Source organism: Carcharodon carcharias, chromosome 9, assembly GCF_017639515.1.
Source record: "Carcharodon carcharias isolate sCarCar2 chromosome 9, sCarCar2.pri, whole genome shotgun sequence".
In the NCBI taxonomy this organism is placed as follows: Eukaryota; Metazoa; Chordata; class Chondrichthyes; order Lamniformes; family Lamnidae; genus Carcharodon; species Carcharodon carcharias.
Genome location: NC_054475.1, coordinates 135,015,748 through 135,036,383, shown reverse-complemented (window position 1 = coordinate 135,036,383; position 20,636 = coordinate 135,015,748). Strand labels below are relative to the sequence as shown.

The 20,636-nt window shown below is 47.4% G+C and overlaps 1 protein-coding gene across 3 annotated transcripts in view; it reads left to right on the top strand.

Moving 5' to 3' along the window:
• The first annotated feature begins 401 nt into the window (after positions 1–401).
• gab3 (GRB2 associated binding protein 3) overlaps positions 402–20,636 on the top strand; it is a 147,926-nt gene continuing 127,691 nt past the window's right edge. For 2 of the 3 annotated variants that reach the window (XM_041195976.1, XM_041195975.1), the window contains exon 1: positions 402–781. In XM_041195976.1, the coding sequence (XP_041051910.1) occupies positions 710–781 (72 nt within the window). In that variant the 5' untranslated portion in view covers positions 402–709. The remainder of the gene's footprint in view (positions 782–20,636) is intronic. The other variant, XM_041195974.1, reaches the window with a different exon arrangement.

The following is a 20,636-nucleotide window of genomic DNA, read 5'->3' as shown; positions in this document are numbered from 1 at the left end:
ACAAAAACAATTTCGTGTAACTGCAATGTCGGCTTGAATGGAAGGACAGTGGGTCTTGTCACCTTTGTTTGCTGGGACAGAGCCCCTGCTGATAAGCAGCGTTCCCTGGACTGAATTCAACTTTTAAAAAAATTAATCCATTTACCGGATTGCAAATCGTGTTAGTTGCAACTCTATCTTCAAGCCCCAAACCAGGGAATGAACCGTGTGAAAACAACTAACCTGTCAGCACCCAAAGATACAGGGATATCAGGGCTCAGGTTACAACCAAGTAAAACGTAATTTTTTTTTCAATTGGGCGTGTTTCCCCAAAACAATACTACTCAAAGCTTTTTCTTAAACAAATTCTACCTCATTTTACTCCATAATTGTGCCTTGGGGGCTTATTTGAAAGAGCTTTCGGTTTTTCTTTCTGTATTTTCTGAGGGAAGAGGATACTATGTGTGTTTGTTGTTTACGAAACGTCATGCCATGGTGTGACTATTATTGGATGGATCTTTGCAATGGGTGGGAGAACTGGTGTCTGCGGTCGTTCGCAGCGCTTCCGCCTCTAACACAAGGAACTTGTGCCATTAGACAGATGAGAGATATTGTGATGGATTTTACACCGCATTGTGTATGGAGGAGCTGAGTGACAGCAATAACAACAGGAGGAAAAATAGCACAGAGTACAATCGACTCGAGAAGTGACTCTCCCCCACTTGCAGCCATGAGTGCAGAAGACATCGTTTACACTGGGTGGCTCATCAAATCACCTCCTGAAAAGAAATTAAAGCGCTATGTAAGTAAGGAACTGCTGTCAGCCGGGCTATGATTTGATGCTGCTACAGTTTAGTTCTGCTAAAGTACAGAACCATAACAAACAGCACTCAGTAGTATACAAGAAGATATCAGTCAATGCTAAGGTCTTGACAACATTTCGCCAAGTATTTCTGGCTGAAATAAATAATTTATAGACGAACAGGCAAAATTCATTTCAGGATTTTTATGATCATCCTACAATACGAAAACCTTAAACCAGCTTCTTTTTTATATATATATACATTCAATTTGTTGGGAGGGAAGTTATTTCGGTTATTTGTTTTTCAAGCGGGGGTCCCTCGGTACACATACTATGCTGTATAGCTAACCGTCCGCCTGTTTTTCTGAGAAATTGGGGCGTGCTTTCAAAACATCACCAAATCGGAAGCTGTGCCATAAGGTTACTGGCGCACTGCAAGCAGTAATCCAGCAGGAACATTAAAAAAATGATTATTTAATATAGTTAGCAACATTGGAACTGCAGTGGGCTGAGTGTGGACTCATCATAAACGCTTGCAAATTGTACCGCGAACCTCATAGTGTTCGGAAAGTCTCCTGATCGCTTCAGAAAACAATACCAGGGGTCACATGCAGCCGACATTGTAAATGACCCGTTGCAACCACTTCAAGCACATTTTAACCAAGCTCTCTGCTTAATAGAAATGTTTGGAGAGGCGGCGGGGTTGAGATGGTACTGTGACACAAAACTATGATTTTCTAAGCACTATTCTGAACATGATTGGTCTGGCACTTGTTTATTTGTGTGATCCTCACCAAAATGCTCGCTTTTGCTATGCTCTTCCTAGTCGCCTTTTAGGAACATTCATGGTTGCCCGCTGGATCTGTCCTGCAATTGAAAGTTGTGGAAAGATATTGGCATAGGGAATAGTGAAATGTGCTTGGATAGCTGGATCTTGTATGAACACTGTTTTTAACCTGGAATGAGTCCACGCCCACCTCTAGCAGCCAGTTCAGCTAACGGACCGATCCAATTCAGTTTACAAATTGGATTAAAATATAGAAATAACTCTCTAATTTAATCTCAATGAATAAAAATAAATATTCCAGCAGTCTGCCTGCAATGCCATATATATATATATATATCTGAGATGTCATATTTGGAAAGCATTGGAGTAAAATGGGTTTGTGTAATGGGCTATGTATCTGAAGCTGCAGAGGTCTATATTTGCTGGTGGTCAGCTATTTCACAGATGAAAGCTTTCAACTGTCTTGTATGCAGTAACCTTTCGGTATAAGAAGTAGTGTTATGGAGATCAGGCCGGATGGGTTGGCAGCCTCCGTCGTCCTTGAGAGGCTGTCAGCAGCCGTAACGCCATAAATAAGAGTCAGTCTCATGAAATCCCAGCCTGGTCATGAAAGTGTTTTAGTTGCAGAAGGACGGCAGACAAAAAAAAACACAACTTCACAACAGTGGTCAAACTGAACTTGTTTACAACGCTGCCTCCAAGGTCTGGTGCATAAAACCGCGGATTTGCATTAAACCACTTAGCTCTTCCCGCGAGGAGCCGCACTCACCGAGCAGTAATTATGGTCCATAAAACGTATGGTATATTAATATAACTATTTTCAAAGAATTATAAAGTATATCGAAGAGAAATGTTTAATGACTATTCTCTATAAGAGATACAGATTTTAATACATCGTCTGCGTTTACTTACCACGTATTCACTTTTCGTAATAATAAAATGAACAGGTATGTTTTAAATATAACAATTATTTTAATTTGCTCAGAAATATATAATTTTAGTTCCGTATTAGCATTATAAAGGAGAAAGCACTTAAGTTTGATCAGCTGGTTTTAAGTGGGGAATAGGAACAGTAAATTATGGAATATATTACAAGCTGGGGAACATTTAAAAACAAACCAGGTAGGTTAATGTTTCATAAAGGGATCTGATAGACTTGATCTGTACTTCCAGCATTGACAATTTCTCAGTTTTTCTCTACTGTATTCATTTGTATTTAGTGATTTGTGATCTCCTGGTATCCAGTGTTCTATGGTACATGATAAAACATTAAGTTATTATTATTTTCTAAAAACATCAAAGCTCAAGGCAAAAAATAATTTTACATGGTACCTTGTGTGTTTATTGTTATGGGTATAATTATCATGCATAATTTGATCCAAGCATCTCAAGCAAAGAGTTGTCTGCTTAAATATTTACTGAAGCACCATGTACAAATAGAATACATATAAAATAACAACCCTTGGAAACCAAAAAAGTCTTCCCCTCCTCTTATGGGTGCCAACTCTTGGGCTAGGGTTCCATGGGTATTGGTTACTCTTCAGTACCTCATTCAAATTAACATTCTTCATCAGTGAGCTTACACAGTGAGGGCTGGCAAGTTGTTCAACCACTGGGGGCATCACAATCAAACCTGATCCTGCCTCCAAGCAGCTGGCATATTTGCTCACTTTCCAGTAGGGATCAATAGGCAAGGGACAGCAACTGTAAGAGTCAACAGACTTGTAGTGCTCCTTCTATACTTACTACCTTTTCTTTTACCTTCTGAGTTTTCCAATAATTATATAAGGCATTATATTGGAGCTTACATGCAAGCTGTGACATTCGCTCAGAAAAGTAGTGTTATTTGAAGTGTCCTTCGCTTACTGTTGATTGAGATATTCTTGAAGTTAGCATGATGTTGAATCTGGAGAGAGCTGGGCCATGTGATACAATGAGCAGCATTAACACATCATATTACTATTCACTTTCTTCTGACCTTGCTGATCTCATTCAAGACAGCAATTGGGTGCTATAGTGTCCCTTGGCTACAGAAAGAAAAGAACAGCCAAGCTTCCAGTTGCTGACAATTATTCAGTGACCTCCCTCCTCCTTCCCCCTTCCCGTCCCTCTCCCCCCTCTCCCCTCTGCCTCCACTGGGAAATGTTTGTGCAGTGATGTTGGGTAAGGACATGTTCAGGCTGTCTAACAAGTTTGGGAGGACTCCATGTAAAGGTTCGGTTTGGGGTGCCTACTTTTTACTATGCAATGTTTCTAAATAATAATTAATCTGGTGCTAAACCTGCACATTTGTGATCACAACAAGAAATGTTTGCATTAAATAATATGAAAACCGTTGAGAAAGAAAAGTGATAGAGTCATAGAATGATACGGCACAGAAGGAGGCCATTTGACTCTTTGAAGGAGCTGCCCAATTAGATGACTCGAGTAAATGAGAGCGAATAATTATACAAGTCTAGAAACACTGATATTATTTCAGTACGTGAGATGGGTGAGAACTTAGAAACCAACTTTCTGCTGCTGTGAGGTCTTGGCTCGATGTTATGGGGTGCTGAGGTCCCTGATATCTCTCCTGCTGCCACCTGCCCGCCCCCCCCCCCACTCCCCCAACCGGATAAAAGGTCAGGGTAGGGAGCCCTCACAGCAGCCAATTGGCCATAAATAGTCTGGAGGCAGAATATCTGCCCCTCAGAGACAGAGGGCGGAATTCTCCTTGCCTGCTGATAGTGGGCGTGTTCGGGGGTGTGACTGGGCAGTATGGCGAGGGAAGCAAAAAATGAGTTTCACGACATCATGAAACCAGTTTGTGATCGTCCACTCCACCCGCCAATGGTGGGCCTTGTTTCCCATATTCAGACGTCCAGAACCTCATTGCAATACATCTGCATATCATTATGAGCCCAGCCTGCTGGAATTGTCCGCATTCACGCCGACATGTCACAACAGTATATAAAAGGCGTACTCTTGACTGGCTGCACTTTGAGAGGAACTCAGAGGTGAGTGCACTGTAACATTTCGGTGTGTTTGCCCAGGTTGCCTGTTGGACTTTAAGGTTGAAGCGTGTTTGTGTGTGGGGCGGGGTGCAATTGAGGCGACTTGGTGGAGGAGGGGGGTGCCAAGTACTGCCCTGTGGTTGAAGGTAGCACACAAGCACATGCGGGGTGCTGGTGGGATGGGTGAGGAAAGAAGCGGCCACGCATTAGGGAAACCTTTTACAAAGTGACCATTCCTCTGCAGCTGAGACAGTTCAGGTGCAGCCACATTGATATGATTGGAGTTGGGCCTCTAGCTTCTCTGCCCACTCAAGCAACACAGAGGTGTCAAAGTGCCACCAAGTGCTCGAGAGGTTTTCATCCCTCGGGCACAGACTGCAAACTAATCAACATTTTAGTGGACTGAAGAACAGTTGGATGTCTGGGCAGGTTATACAATCTCCTTGCTAAAGCCCTGGAGCAGTCACTGGTGGAGGCGCTCACAGCCCCTTGCAATGTCATCATCCTGCTTTGGACCAGTCTCCCCCATGGTTCAAGCTAACAGCGTAGTCTTGCAGTGAGGATTAGGAGAATGCCTGAGCCTGAGCTGAGAGCACAGCATGCTGTCCAATGGGTGAAGCTGCCACCAATTGATCTGGTGGGGTTTCAGGCAGCCATGCAGCGCACTAATCTTTGGCCATCCAAGTGGTGGCAAATAATCTACGGGATGCATTAAGGGGACTTCAGACTTAACCAGGACAGGTACACCCATGCTAACCTACATGTCTCTCTCTTTCATCCTGCAGGAGGAGTACATCAGGATCATGGAGCCTGGTGACCTAGCTGTCTGCCTCATGGTGTACAGAGAGTGAAGATGACAGAGAAGACAGCGACTGTGGCACTTGGCTGCACAGAGGGACGAGCAGCACCCTCAGGAAGAAGTGGCGGCTGGGGCTCCCACACACGGTGTCAAGGATCCACAGTGAGCTGTCACTGGTCGGCGCAGAGCTAGACCCAGGGTCTATAGATACTGCCTTTCATTCCCACAGATGACTGATAACCAGTGTCGCTGAAGACTGCGCATGTCAAGGGAACTGGTTGGTCACATCTGCCAGCCACTGCAGGATTTGGCGCCACTGGGACATGGAGGGCATCCACTGCAGTGGCTGTGAAAGTAACCACAGCACTCAATTCCTACACCAGTGGCTCCATTCAGGGCTCCACAGGTGACTTCTGTAGGATATTACAAGCCTTCACCCAAAAATGCATCCATGAGGCCATGGATGCCATCTTCGCGAGGGCACACAGCTTTGTGTATTTTGCTCAGGATCAGAACAGCCAGGATGCAAGAGCAATTGGATTTGCCCAGATCACGGGTTTTGCACAGGTGCAGGGTGCCATCAACTGCACTCATGTGGCGCTTAGATCTCTGTCTCCACACACTGTCAACTATGTCAACCGCAGGGGATTCCATTCGCTGACTGTTCAACTAGTGTGCAAGCACCACAAACCCATCCTGCAGGTCTGCACATGGGTTCCAGGGAGTATGCATGACTCCTACATTCTCAGTCGGTCACAGATCTTCCAGGGTCCACAGAGGCTGCAGAGATGGCTCCTTGGGGACAAGGGCTACCCACAGAGGATGTGGCTGATGACACCCCTGTGGCAGCCTCAGACTGCAGTAGAACAAAGGTTAACTGCAGCAACTCACAACTCGGTGGAGCAGAAATTGAGATTCTGGTGCCTGGGCCAGTCTGGTGGAGCCCTGCAATATAGTCCACAGAGGGTGCCACGCATCATTGTTGTCTGCTGCGCCCTTCACAACCTGGTGCTGCAACTGGGGAGAGGAGCTGGCTGAGGAGGAGATGGAGGAGCTTCACGTCTCCTCCAATGAGGAGGACGCCGACAGGGATGAGGGAACTCTGTGATGGCTGCACACAACATTCTGGCAGCAATGACAAGCCCCATCGAGGTGCAGGCATCAGTAATGTGTCCATGGAGTGTGAAGCTGGACTGTCACTTTGGGCTGAAGGCTGCACAGAGCACAGGGAAGAGGCCCTGGACTGAGACACCTGCCTTTATCTTGTGCAGAAAGGTTTCACATCTGAGTGATGCAAACGCTACTCATCAGAACAAGGAGCCATAGGCAGGAAGATATTCTTGGGAGTTTATTTACGATAGTGAACATTATGTACAAGTGATTAACGCCCATGCCCGGGCTGTGCTTCCTGCTTGTCTGTCAGTGGGTGCAGATCATGTCGGGTAGAGGGAAAAGTAGTAAGGGGCTGGGCAAAGGCAGAGCCAAGTGGCACCGTAAAGTCCATTGCGATAATACCCAGGGTATCATGAAGCCGGCCATCCAGTGCCTGGCTCACCCTGGGGGCGTCAAGTGCATCTCCGGTCTCATTTACAAAAAGGTTTGCGGAGTCCTGAAGGTTTTCTTGGAAAATGTTATCAGGGACTCAGTCACCTGCACTGAACACGTGAAGCGCAAGACGATGATGGCCATGGATGTGGTGCATGCACTAAAGCGCCAGGGGCGGACCATGTATGGTTTCGGTGGTTGAAGATAGTTTCAGAAAGATGGTGACTGATTGGGCTCAGCCGCAACTCGTCCCTACCCAAGTGGGAGTTGTTGCTGTGTGCTGGCTGTGGCTGTTGCTACTGTTGCTTTTTCCAACATACTCCTCTAGACTTCTACAAGCTGCTCTGGTTTTGCTGCTGCCCAGGAGACACTAGAAGCCTTCTGCTGGTATTGTTGCCGAGAGTGCAGGGGCCTGGAGACTGCAAGGCCTGAGGCCTGAAGAATTCAGGAGAGAGAGAGAAGGCACTGCAAGACAGGGAGGTCAGGAGGCAAGGACTTCTTTCATTACATCTGCGGTGGGTGACTGGACTCTTGTTTGGTGGGGGTTGTGAAGACCATGATTCTTTGTAGCAGGAGGAAGAAGACTACTGAAGGGACCTGGGGAGAAGGGGTGTGTGCATGTGTTCATTTAGCATCTTGCCCACGGCCTACCTTCGTGCCCTGCCCCTGTCCAAGTCCACGTAGCAGGTGTTGGCTGGTGAACAGGGACCTACCTGACTGCCGTGTGTCAGACAGTACCGGCTGCCTGGTGAAGGCATCACCCTCCCCCTACAGGAAGAACAGCTAGGACCACACCACCCTGCTCTAATCTATCCATCAACATCCTTCCACTCTGCAACCATTACCCTTTCCCCTTCTGTGCCGCCCTGTCCTTTTTCCCTCTCTCTCTCATCCCCTTCTACTGTTGCTACCACCGACAGAGCTCGGCCTGGGTGTGGCTCATACCCCAATGGCTGCCACAGGGTCACCGGTGGCTGGGCCCTCTGGGGCTGTGGAGGTGGCGCTATCACTTGTGGCGGGCCCACCAAGAAGGCCTATGCGGGAGTGACTGCTTCCGTGGTCTCCGCTGCTCCCGCGGCCCCATCACCATTCCCCCTCCTGACCAGGGCCGTGGCTGTAAAGAGTTACATTCACCCTGAGATGTAGAAACATGCCTGAAGGTTTTGGCCGCGGTTGTCGGCCCCTCGACCATTGTTGCAGCCTCGCGCATGTATGGGAAGGTGGTGTTCTCCCTGAGGTCCGAGCGGGCAGTACACCTGGCCCTGGCCAAGGGGCTCACCATAGGCAGAACCTATCTGGCAATAGATCCTCTTGAGGCCACCGCGGAGAGGTTTGTTTTCTCCAGCATCCTGCCCTTTGTTCCCAGTGAGCTCCTCCTCCCCCACCTTCACCAACTGGGGGAGGTCAAATCCGGAGTGGTGCTGATCTAGCTCGGCCTCAGGGACCCCAGTCTCCACCACGTGTACTCCTTCCGGCACCAGGTCTTTGTTCGCCTGGACCGGCTGGGGTGCATGGAGGGTTGGTTTGATGTAACCTTTGAGGGAGCCACCGACCGCGTCTTCTGGTCAGCAGGCGGCGTGCGATGCTATGCCTGAAAGGAGGTGGGGCACATCCGAAAGATCTGCCCTTTCTCCAAGGCTGCCAATGCCACTCAGGCAGCTGTGACTGGCACCACCGCTCCTCCCCCCCACCCCGCCACCACTCCATCTACCTCCCCGCAAGGCGAGATGCCGCCGGCAACCACTGCCATCCCGGCCGCTGGCGAGGCCGGGGGGAGAGACCCCGCACCAGAAGAAGGCACTATGGAACACCTGCCATGCGGAGGCTGTCCCCCAGAACTCCTCAAACCAACCCTGATCCCCAGACACCCAGGGACACCGGCTCAGGGAGGAAAACATCATCCGGCCCCGGCGACATGTCTGCACGTGCTCCTGGGCCCTTGTATGCCTCGGAGCCATGTACTGGGCCCGGCGTCAATCATGTGCGGGTTCCCAGGTCTGGCGCGACCCCGAGCCAGTGGTTGTCCTAAAAAGAATAGACCAGCCAAAACCACAGAGGGCGGAACATGCGGAGAGGCTGGACGAGGCAGCAGGGGACTCGCAAATAGAGGTCTCTCCAGCCCCTGGCCTACCCTGGAAGAGATGCCACCCCTCGGAGGGGGAGGACCTTGCAACTTGTGAGGTTGGATGTGTCCCCTCCCCAATGGAAAGGTTAGCAGCGCCTTGCTCTGCCCTCTGGGGGGAGCCCAAATCCCTGACCCCTTGCTGCAGTCCTCTGAGCAGGGCCCCTTGGGGGTTGGTGCCCCACCCTGAACCACCTTGTACCCCCGAGATGCCACCTGGCCTGCCAGGGGACTGCGGCAGTCCATTCATGGCCCCAATGGCTGGGTCATTAGGCGGTGGTGCCAAGGAAGGCCTGCCTTCAGTGCCGGGCAGCTCCATTCTAGGTTGGGAGCTTTGTCTGGACTCGCTGGATGACCTCATGCCTGAGGGGGAGCGGAGTTCTGAGCCGCAGTCACTCTTTGACCCATAACCCCAAGAGGAGACCAGAGAGGACCCCCCCTGCCCTTGATCCTGGAGTGGGATTGAGGTGGAGGTGGAGCCGACTGGCAGCTCCAGACCAGCCCTCGTACTCAATACTGGAGGAGGACGTGGTTTTGGTGGTGAGCACTGGGACGATTTAGAGTCACTGTCGGGTGAGGCTGTGGATTCCCGGTGCCCCCCACCAATTCTCCCCTCATCCCTTTACAGGAGCTCCAGGATTTTTTAGTGAGTAATCATGGTCATCGGGACAGGGTCCAGTTGGCCCTGGACCGGTGGCGTTCTTTTCCTCTTGTGTTCTGGTCCACCTGCGAGCCCCTCAAGGCCCCTGGGCTGGACCAGAACACTAAGAGGCGGTTCCACATGTTTCTCACTGGGTCCCTGAAGGAGAGGAAGGAATAAAATAGTCTTCTCCTTCTTACATTAGGAATGGTGATGGTAGCATAAACTCCTGGCAATGAAGACTACCATAGCTAACCTCAACATCAACGGCAGCAGGCATGCACAGCGCAGGTTCCAGAACTTCTTGGTCCTCAGGGACGAGAAGTATGCGGTGTGCTTCCTGCAGGAAACCCATACCGTTCCGGGAGACAAAGCTACATGGCTCCTGGAGTGGCAAGGGGAGGTCTACATGAGTCACCTAGCTTCCAATCTGGTGGGGTGGCTATCTTGTTGGCCCCACATTTTCAGCGGAATCTTGGGGGTCAAGGAGCCAGTGCCAGGCTGGTTTTTGCACCTTACTGTGTGGCTAGAGGGAGCAGCACTTCAGTTTGTGAATGTGTACGCTCCCCTGGGTGCGCAGCAGCAAGCGAGCTTCTTTGAGGAAGTGACCACTCATCTTGGCTCCATCGATGCAGGCGAGTACCCTCAAGGCCAGGGACTGTCACAGTGCCCAGCACTACATGCTAGGTGTGAGGAAGTTGCGGGACCTGGTTGGGTCCTTCGACTTGGTGGATGTCTGGCGACATCTCCACCCTGACTCCAGTGTTTTCACTTTCATGTCACCTGCAGTCGGAGCGTCCAGACTCGACCACCTTTACGGTTCCAAGGCGTTCGTGTCCTGCGCTCCTTTGGCCTCTGTGCAGTAGATGCCACACATGGACCACCGTCTGGTTGGGGTAGGACTCGTCCCGTTCAGAGCTTGGTTGGGGTCCGCTTTAACAACCTGCTGCTGGAGGACAAACGGGTTCCTGGACTCATTCTGTCTTTTATGGGCAGGCTGGAGAAGGAAGCGGAGAGGCTGCTCCTTGAGGCTATGGTGGGATGTGGGCAAGGCTCACATCCGCATCTTCAGTCAGGAATATGCAAGAGGGTCGACAAAGAGGCGTAAATCCAGGGTCGAGGAGTTGGAGAAGGAGGTGCTCGACCTGGAGGCACATCTCCGTCAGCCCGACATGGACCCGGCCCTGCGGCTGGCATACGAAGAGAAGAAGGGCGCACTGCAGGATCTGCAACTTGGCGGGTGCCACGGTGTGGACGTGAGGTTGTGGATCCAGTTCCTCCAGGACCTGGACCACAGCTCCCTTTTCTTCTACTCGCTGGAAAAAAGGCACGGGGCCCGTCAGCCGCTCCTTATGCTGCTGGCCGACGATGGATCCTTTGCCTCGGATCCGGAGGGCATCAGGGCTATTGTCAAAACCTACTACACTGCCCTTTTCTCTCTAGATCTGTCCAGCGAGGATGCTCGCAGAGTTTTGTGGGAGGAACCCCCGCAGGTCGGCCCAGAGGACACCGGAAAGCTAGGCTCCCCCATAAGTCTGAGGCAAGTCCCCAGGGCTGGACAGGCTGACCATGGACGTTCTGGGACGTCCTGGGGAATGACTACACAGGGGTCCTGGGGGAGAGTATCGCTACTGGGGAGAGGCCCCTCCCATGGCACAGGGCCGTGATTCCCCTGCCTGCTGCTTAAAAACTGGCACTCGGTGTCCCTTCTCAGCACAGATTATAAAATCTTTGCCAGGGCAATGTCTTCTCGCCTTGGCACCGTGCTGGACCACATGATCCACCCTGACCAGTCCTACATGGTCCCGGGCCGTACCATCTTCAATAACTTCCATCTTGTCCGGGACGTCACCCACTTTTCCCAGAGGATTGGTCTGTTAAACGCATTCCTGTCTCTTGACCAGGAGAAGGCATTCGACAGGGTGGATCACGAGTATTTATTTGGGACTCTGTGAGCATTTGGGTCCGGGACACATTTCGTCGCCTGGATCCGACTTCTGTACACTGTCGCTCAGAGCCTAGTTAAGGTTAACAGGTCCCTGATGGTGCCTCGTTGCTTTGGGAAGGGAGTGCGTCAGGGCCGCCCCCTGTCTGGCTAATTGTATTCCATCTGTGTGGAGCCTTTCCTGCGCCTCTTGCGGAGGAGGTTGTTGGGATTGGTTCTGCGTGGGCCGGGCATTGGGTTGTCCTCTCGGCTTACACCAATGACGTGCTCTTCATATTCACTGACCCGGCTGACCTGCGGGGGATGTGCGAGTGCCAGGAGGTCTACTCTGCCATGCCATCTGCCAGGATCAACTGAGGCAAGTCTTCTGGACTCCTGGTCAGTCAGTGGCAGATGGATCCCCTACCCGAGAAGCTCAGACCTATCATCTGGAGCAGGACCAGCCTCCTGTACCTGGGGGACCATCTCTGCCCTGCTGAGGAATCCTGGCTGGCGAACTGGCAGGAACTGGAAGCCAAAGTCACCAATTGCCTGTGGTGCAGGACAGGACTGCTCTGAGTGCTGTCTTACCAGGGTCCAGCACTGGTCATAAACCAGCTGATTGCCGCCATATTGTGGTACCGGCTGGTCACTTTGACTCCTACCCCGGATTTTGTAGAAAGATCCAGAAAATGCTCGTTGACTTGTTCTGGGACAAAAGGCTGCACTGGGTCGCTGCTGAGTTTCTGAGTCTCCCGCTTAGGGAGGGCAGTCAGGCGCTGGTGTGTCTACGCACCCAGGAGGCAACTTTCCACTTTCAGGCCCTTACCTTTAATTGAGCCCCCTCCGAGATGGTGTGCCTTCGGGACGTATTTCTTCTGGCAGGCGCAGGGCCTGAATTATGACGTGCAGCTGCTGTTTATAGACCTGATGGGGCCTTCATAGCTCCTTGCAGGTGTTGCTTGTCTTTTACCAGGACCTGATCAAAGTCTGGAACATGCTTGCCTCACAACACACCTCACTGCCGTCAGGAGTAGCGGCTATCATCAGAGAGCCGCTGCTCAGGAATCCGCACCTCTGCCCTTTTCAGTGGCTGGCGGAGAGGAGGGCTGTGGCTGCCGGGATGACCAGAATTGCAGACGTGCTGGGTGGCAGAGGAATGGGATGGATGATTCCACAGGAGTTGGCGCATTGTACATCCATGGATGTCTGGCTCATGGCCAATGCCATTCAAGACCTTAGGATGGTCATGCTCGAGCCCAACGTCATAATGGGACTTGAGGTGGTGCAGGTGCGCAGTGGTCTTCCGTCCCAGCGTACCCTTGTTTGGACGGAATTCCACATTGGCCCCAAGCCCCAAACTCTCCCTCGGGAGCCAGCACCCCACAACCGGAGTTGCTTTGTGGAAATGCCCTCTGTGCCCTTTAGCATGGTGCAGAGGTGTTTCATGTATGGGCTGCTGCTGCACACCCTTCACTTTATTGCCCTTATCTGTCGCTCGGATGCCTTGTTGCTGTCTGGCGGCGAAGGTCCCCAGTGGGAGGCCCTTTCCGGGGGTGTCGTCCCATTTTCCATCGGGGACCTGGAGTGGAGGGTGTTGCATGCAGCTGTCCCACACAACCGCAGGATGGTTCACAGACTCCCAAAATGCCTGCATCTTTTACGGCCTTGTGGAGTCCGTGGACTATGTTTATATAGGGTGTCTTAGGCTGCACTCCCTTTTCCGTTATTTCAAAAACCTTTTACTGTTGTTTTGTTTGAATTACAGTCCCACATTCCTGATCTACAGGCACCTGGTGTGAAGTGGGGCTGGGAGGGAGGAGGATCTCCTTGTGAACCTGCTCCTGGGCCTGGCCAAGTTAGCCATTAACAGGTCTCCACTGGTGGCAACCTCATCAGATGCCACGGTCACTGTCAGTGGGGCAGAGGAGCTGCTGCCGTCATCCTGATTGCATGTTGGTATGCCATGGAGCGTACACTACCATTCACTGACTCTGCTCACAGCCCTGACTGGCTCAGCATCCTGTTTGACTGCACAGCTACAACACTGTCACAGTCCTTTTAATATACACAGCCTACCAGCACTGATTGCCTAGACTCACACTTGTGTGTTAGCCGTGGCTTAGCTGATAACACTCTTCTGTCTAAATCACACATTCTGGGTTCAAATCCCACTCCAGAGCTTGAGGATAGAAATCAAGGCTGATGCTACCTTGCACTACTGAAGGAGTGCTGCACTGTTGGAGGTGCTGTCTTCCAGATGAAATGTTAAACTAATCTGCCTACTTGGGTGGATTTAAAAGATCCCATGGCACTATTTCATAGAAAAGCAGTGGAGTTATATCCTGGCCAATATTTATCCCTGAATTAACATCACAAAGACAGATTGTTGGTAATTATTACATTGTTGTTTGTGGGTGTTTGTTCTGCATAACTTGGTTGCCGTGTTTCCTACATTGCAACAGTGACTACATTTTAAAGTTACTTCAGTGGTTGTAAAGATACATCCTGTGGCCATGAAAGGCCCTTTATAAATTCAGTTATTTCTTTGGATGAAGGACTGAAAGGCTGCCTGCTACCATGGAACCATATCTCAGGAAGAGTCAGTGCCAGGAAGAGAGAAATAAGAACAAAGAATTAAAAAACATTCAAGATAGACTTGAATAATTGAAAATAAGCGACCAGCCAATTTGTTCGGTGGTGCTAGTCACAGGAAAAATGTTGGCCAGGACACTAGGAGATTTCCCATTCTTCTTCAGATCATGCCACAAATCTTTCATTTCCACCTTATCTACAGGCAAAGCTTTGGTTAAACAATTCATCTGAAGGACCGCACTGTTGATAATGCACCACTCCCTCAATAATGTAATGGAGTTTCAGCCTAGATTATGTAGTTAATCCTGAAGTGGGGTTTGAACCCCTAATATTCTGACTCCAAGGCAAGAATAAACTAAACTGGCGTTTTCACTATTCAGGCTAAAGGAAAATGAAACAATTAGATAAACACAAAGTTATTCTCATACCTGTAATTTAAACACAAACGGGGAATGAATGGAATGGGGAGTTTAATCCTCAAGTGCAAAAGACCTTCTTGAAACACTTATGAGTTCATGACCGCTTAAGGGTTTCCACACCCTTGTGGAATGAACTGAATTGATTATTCCTCTGTTCCCAGAACGTGGTCAAACTACATATAAGAACTCAGCTTCAGTTGTTGGGCTTCAACAATTCCTGAGCTGTAGACATATACAATGAGAACTCTATGGTGACAGCACAAGGATCAGTCGCTTCCAAATTTAAAGAAAAAATATAAACCTCAAAATTACTGTTAGTAATATGAGCGATTAACATTGAATGTGCTTATTGACATCCCTGTATCCACTACTGAAGATAATGCCTGCCTTAAAATAGCAGAAAGTGTAAAGTTATGGGAATGTTTTAAATGTTGTCTGCTAATTTGCTGTGTGCAATTTCAGGCTCATGACTTCTAAAAGCATATTTTAAAAACTACGATGGAAGGGCCAAGAATCATCATGTAGCGTGGTACAGAAAATAATAAAAGAGAAGGTAGATTGGGAAGTAGTGATTAGGTGACATCAAGCTAGAGTTTAAAAGCCTAAATACTGTAGGGGATGCCATATTATGATGATATCAGACCAAAATATTTTTCACTGAAAATTAAACTTAAGTAATTTATGTAAGGTGGAGTGTAGTGTTACATTAATCTGGTGTTTGACTTTATAAGATTTAAAAAAAAGTATCCTACTGTGTCCCACCCTGGTATCCACCGAAAGTTAATCTTTACATCAGTGATTTCATACGCTACATGTATTTTATTCATTCAAGGGCTGTGGGTGTTACTGACAAGACCCATCCCTAATTGTGAGCCACCTTTTAAACCACAGCAATCCAAGGGTTGGGGGTACTCCCATTGTGCTATTAGGTAGGGAGTTTCTGGATTTTCACCCAAGTACTGGAGACTAATTCTAATATAATACTAATTATCACATTGCACAGCAGATATGAAGAGTACTATATTTGCTAGACCATAAGGTGCACTGTTTTTCTGGGAAAAAAATGATCTAAAATAGCTGTGTGTCTTATGGTCCAAAGATTGCATGCAGTATTTCCTAAATATTTCCTTTTAATTTAAAAAAAATTATTTTAAAATCCTGGTGTATCTTATGGCCTGGTCCATCTTATGATCCAGCAAATATAGTAATTTGTTCAGCTGAAGCACCCTAATTGATATAAGCACAGATGGATACAGGGCTAGAATATTGTAACACCAAATACTTGGCTCTTGCTCACTGCTAGAGAAACTTTGCATGGGAAACAGTGCCTTCCAAAATTACCATTACGGTTTCTTGCTTAGGTTTATGTTTGAAACAAATTGGGATTTTTGTTTGTCTTAATTTTAAGCTGCTACAAATAAAAAAAAACATTCTTTGAATGCACATGGAGCAATGAGATGAGAATCTTCTCTATCTTCTAAGTATAAGGGTCCTACATGAAATAAGGTGGGATGGTCACAGTTGAGTCCTTACTGAGCTCCTAGTTGTTCCCTTTACAGCAGTAATTGACTGCCTCACTCAGAGGAGCCACTGGTTGGCTGATGCGGCAGCTGGAAAAATGTTATACAAGTGTAGTAGGACATTGACGTTGAGATACATTGGTCTGGATTTTGCTCTCAATGGTGAAGGAATGGCTATTAATGTGCACCTCGCTGACAGTTGCAGGCTTGTCAGCGGAGATTTCCACTAATCTATCTGCATTTCTAGTATGGTGCTCTTTGGGGATTTGTGTCGACAGATGGAAAAGCGTAAAAATGTACATTTAAAAAAAATCTCCAGCTTGCTTTTTCTTCTGAGGCAATAACCCAAGTTTGTTCAGCAGTATTTATCACTTAATTATGCTGTTGAAAACTCATTCTCTCCTGAATGCAACAGGCCTATCCTTTTCAGCCATTTTTAGTCCAAAACTAGTGGTGGATAAGTACCCCAAGTTAGGCCATTGCAGTCAGTTAATGCTAAATCTATTACTGAGGACTGCAGAAGTAAACCATGTGGTGGAACAGGGTATCTCTGACAATGACTTTGGCATTTATATTTAACTGGGCAATGTGGATGCCAGAAATTTCTGTCAGATGTACCCTGTAATAACAGTGAGCACTGATAGCCTTGCCATTATTATTATAGTAAAACCTGCCCTTGGCAGGGCAAAGTTAAGGCATCTTTATTTTGCATCTTAATATGCAATCCCTGGCTTGGCACGGCTTGATGCTGGCAGCCAGTCCTCAGAAAGGCAGGTCTTCCATTTCCCATCAGCAGCATCCTAGATGAGTGGAAACAAAATTCATCTTGGGTGTATGACAAAGCTGCAGGTAAATAATTGCTTGCCCTGTGCTAGTTGTTCTTCAAAACCAGATATTGGCCAGCTTGCTGAGCAAGGTTGTCACCATGCCATGTTCTCAAGGCTAGTATAATAGTTCAGGGCCTACTTCCTTCTGGTAGCACACTGGCTGGTTTACATAAAATTCCTTGGTGTCTTGTTTACTTTCAGTTGATGGCCCATTTCAAATTAACAATTTAACAACTAAGTTAAAAATGGAATTTTAAGTCAGCAAGTTAACTGGTAAGCTAGAAGAGAAAATGAAAGCCTTTGTCTTAATTGGAACTCCTTTCAATCAATCGAAACCAACAGGAAGAGGGTGGTGGGAGCTGAGCCAGGCTAAGTGACAAAGTGCCATATTTCTTGCCTGGCTTCAGAAAAGTGGCAAAGATGATAGCTGTACTTAAAAAAAAAGTCAACTCGCAGTAATGTTTTAAAATATTTATTAAATATGTAATTTCTTAAATTATATGCAAGAACGCATTTTCCATGAGTGCTTGAAAATCAGCACTTTGTCAAGTTTCTTCCCCAGTACCCTCTTTTAATAATTTTGTGAGATTGAAAGATGATTTTAATTAAATTACAGTGACCGCCCTAATACCTTTGAGGACTGCAAATGGTCAGATGTTGCTTATGTCATCTGCTGCAGTCTGGAAGGAGCCTGTTGCAGAAAAGTTAAAGAAGATGGCGATGTTGATAGCCACAGAAAGTGCTTTCATTACCCTGGTTCAAGACTCAGGTGGCAGCAGCAAGTGACACAGCTCAGTGAAAGCCTCAACTGTGAAGTAAGGGCATCCAAAACATTGCTGCTCAGAGAAGCTCAGGGTGTAGGGTGAGCGTTGCTTGAATTCCTGCTGCGAATATGGTTTCTTGCCCAGTTTTTCAAAAGAGATTTACTTCAGACATGTGTGGCCTGGTAGCCTTTGGTGCTGGAGCACCACTGCAAATCAAGGTGTGGGGAAGTTGAGAAAAGAACCTGATCAGGTTTTATCCGTCTGAAACTCAAAATCACTGAGGTTTATTACAGTGTATGTGCTTCCACCTTGGCTGGTGAGAATCAGTGTACACTGGAAACGAAATCTGGGATTTTCCGCATTTATGGCTTAGTATTACATGGGGTGATGCCTTTTACTAATTGAATCAGTTAGCAGTTCTAATAGAAGCAGTTTGAATTGTTAAATAATTTGGCGAAGTGCAGACCTCCAATGCACCCTGCCACAGATTACTATTTCCACAATAATGATTTCCTGATCTTCACCATACGCCCAAGGGGAGGCATCGAACAGAAATCAGCCATTTCCCTTGAAAGAAGAAAGGAAAATAACTGAGAAGCAATTATCAGGAGATGAAATATAAATTTAGTAAAAACATTGATGTGCCTACAATTTATTTTACCCCAGAATTATTGGCAGAAGAAATTTCACTGTCACCCCTCCCCCAAGTCCATCTATGAACCTCCATGCAGGAAGCAACAGGGCAGCTTGGCTGGGTGCATGGTGCACAAAAGAGAAAAAATGTTTTCTTGTTTTACTTTATGAAAGAATTTTATAAATCACGCTGTATAGCTGTGGGGTTTTAACAATGAATGTAGGTGGTGAGAGATATCTTCTGTTGTATGCAGAGAGTACAGCTGTATACGAATAAGAATAATATGAACCACATGATTAACTATGATAGTGTGAGTCACATGGGACACTATTGTTAAAGTTTGAATTGTGTGTTCAATCAGTGAAGCCTGATATTCATTCAGACCATTTTTTCCAGTCTATGTATTTACAGTGTCATGACCAGTACGGTCTCCATTTTCACACTATAAGAAAATATTCAATCTTATCTTGGAATCTCCATTGTCCTGAATAATAGAGGAGATCTCCAAGAGGACAATAACATTTGACTGATATACAAATTGTGCAGAGGTACCTTAGCCACAGAATGAAGTACAATACGATAACATAATTTGAATTTAATCTTTCTTGAACTGTGGGGTTATTTATATGTTGGACATGAAGAGATTGGTATTATCAGGCTGCCCTGTGAGAGGCATGGTCTTTGTCCCATAGACATTCTGGCAGATTATTTGGAAAGATTCCATTGTACATACAATAAAGAATAATATACAGTGTGCTTCAAGGCAGTAATATGCCTCAGTATTCTGATGACATTTAGCTCTCCTCTTACTGTTACTTCAGATATCTGAAGCTTTTGCTGCCTGTAAGCCCATGTGTTGAAGTTTCTACACTTACCCTTAGAATGGTAGAGACAATTATTTTCACGGGCTGCAATTTACTGGCCTCGCAGTGGTGGCCTAGGAGACTGGGAGTGGCAGGAGGGAGGGGGTGGGCTGGGAAAATAGGGGGAACTGCATCGGAGAAACCTTAGGGCATTCTGGGAAGTGGGATTGGCTGCCTGATCCATAGAGTTGGGCAGCCAATTAATGTATTTAAGGCCACAATTCAGAATGATTTTGCGACTTCAACGGTGTTTTGTCATTGGCGGAGCAGCCCCTCATCACCTGTGGATGCAGTTAGCTCATGGAGGCAAGCCAGCCTATGGCAGACCAGGGGGCCATGGGAGCTGGAAGCTCCATGCTCCAAGAACAGAGACATGGGCAGGAAAGGCTGCACTCGCAGCCCAAACGACCTACCTGCAGGGATTTCCTCTCTGCTCTCAAGGACCTCCTGGCTTCAGCCCTCTGAATTTTTTATTCATATGCACACCGTGTGAAGCGTCCTCATGGTCCCTGCCCTGCCTCAGCAGTGCCTACTCACCAGCAGGGCTGCTGAGGCTCCAGAGCTGCTGGCCTTCTGATTGGGAAGTGGCCATTTAAAAGGCTGCCTCCAGGAAGATTGTAACCTTCTTGCTCCCGGCTAATGCAAGCTCGGGACCCCCATTTAGTGCCAAAATCAAGGTCCAGAAGCACACGGGTAAATCCAGCTCCAGGTGTCAAGTGAAATGCTAAAGTGGTTCATGTTTAAGATATTAAGTGTTGCAGAAGAGTTTTTAACAACAACAACTGAGCTTTTACAATTAAACTCACTTTTCCAATTTAGCTTGTGAATAATTTGGTTTTATCGAATGCCTGGTAATATATTAGTTTGAAAGGGTTTTATTTTTGCCGATTTTCTAATTTTCTTTACTCCCAGAGTTTTTGACCTTGCCCTAATAGTGATTCTACATATTTGAGCTTAGGTAGGTGAGCAAGGTTACTTAACCCTGGGCGTGACAGCCAACTTCAATCCTGTCTGTGCCCAATATCACACGCTCTTTCCAGCAGCATTCCCTGGTTAACGATCAGGAGCAGCAACTCTTGCTCTATTTTTCCAACTCAAGTTCAGGGCAGCAGAGTAAATTGTAGCAACTCTGTTGTTGCCCCGGCTCAGATTGGCCAACACAGCACAGACCAGAAGTCCAACTTGGGACATTTTGCTCTGAACGACTTAGTTATGCACTACTCCTAAACACAAAGCCATAGGTAGAGTCAAATTTGATCTTTCTAACACAACTGCCAATTAAACAGTATGGATTAGGATAATTTTTTTTATCTAATTAAAGTAAGTAGCATCATGCACACAAGTGAAATTACAAAGATGCAATATAAGGAAAAAAGAAGGGACTTGTATCTATTAGCACTTTATCTCATGCCTAAAAAATATC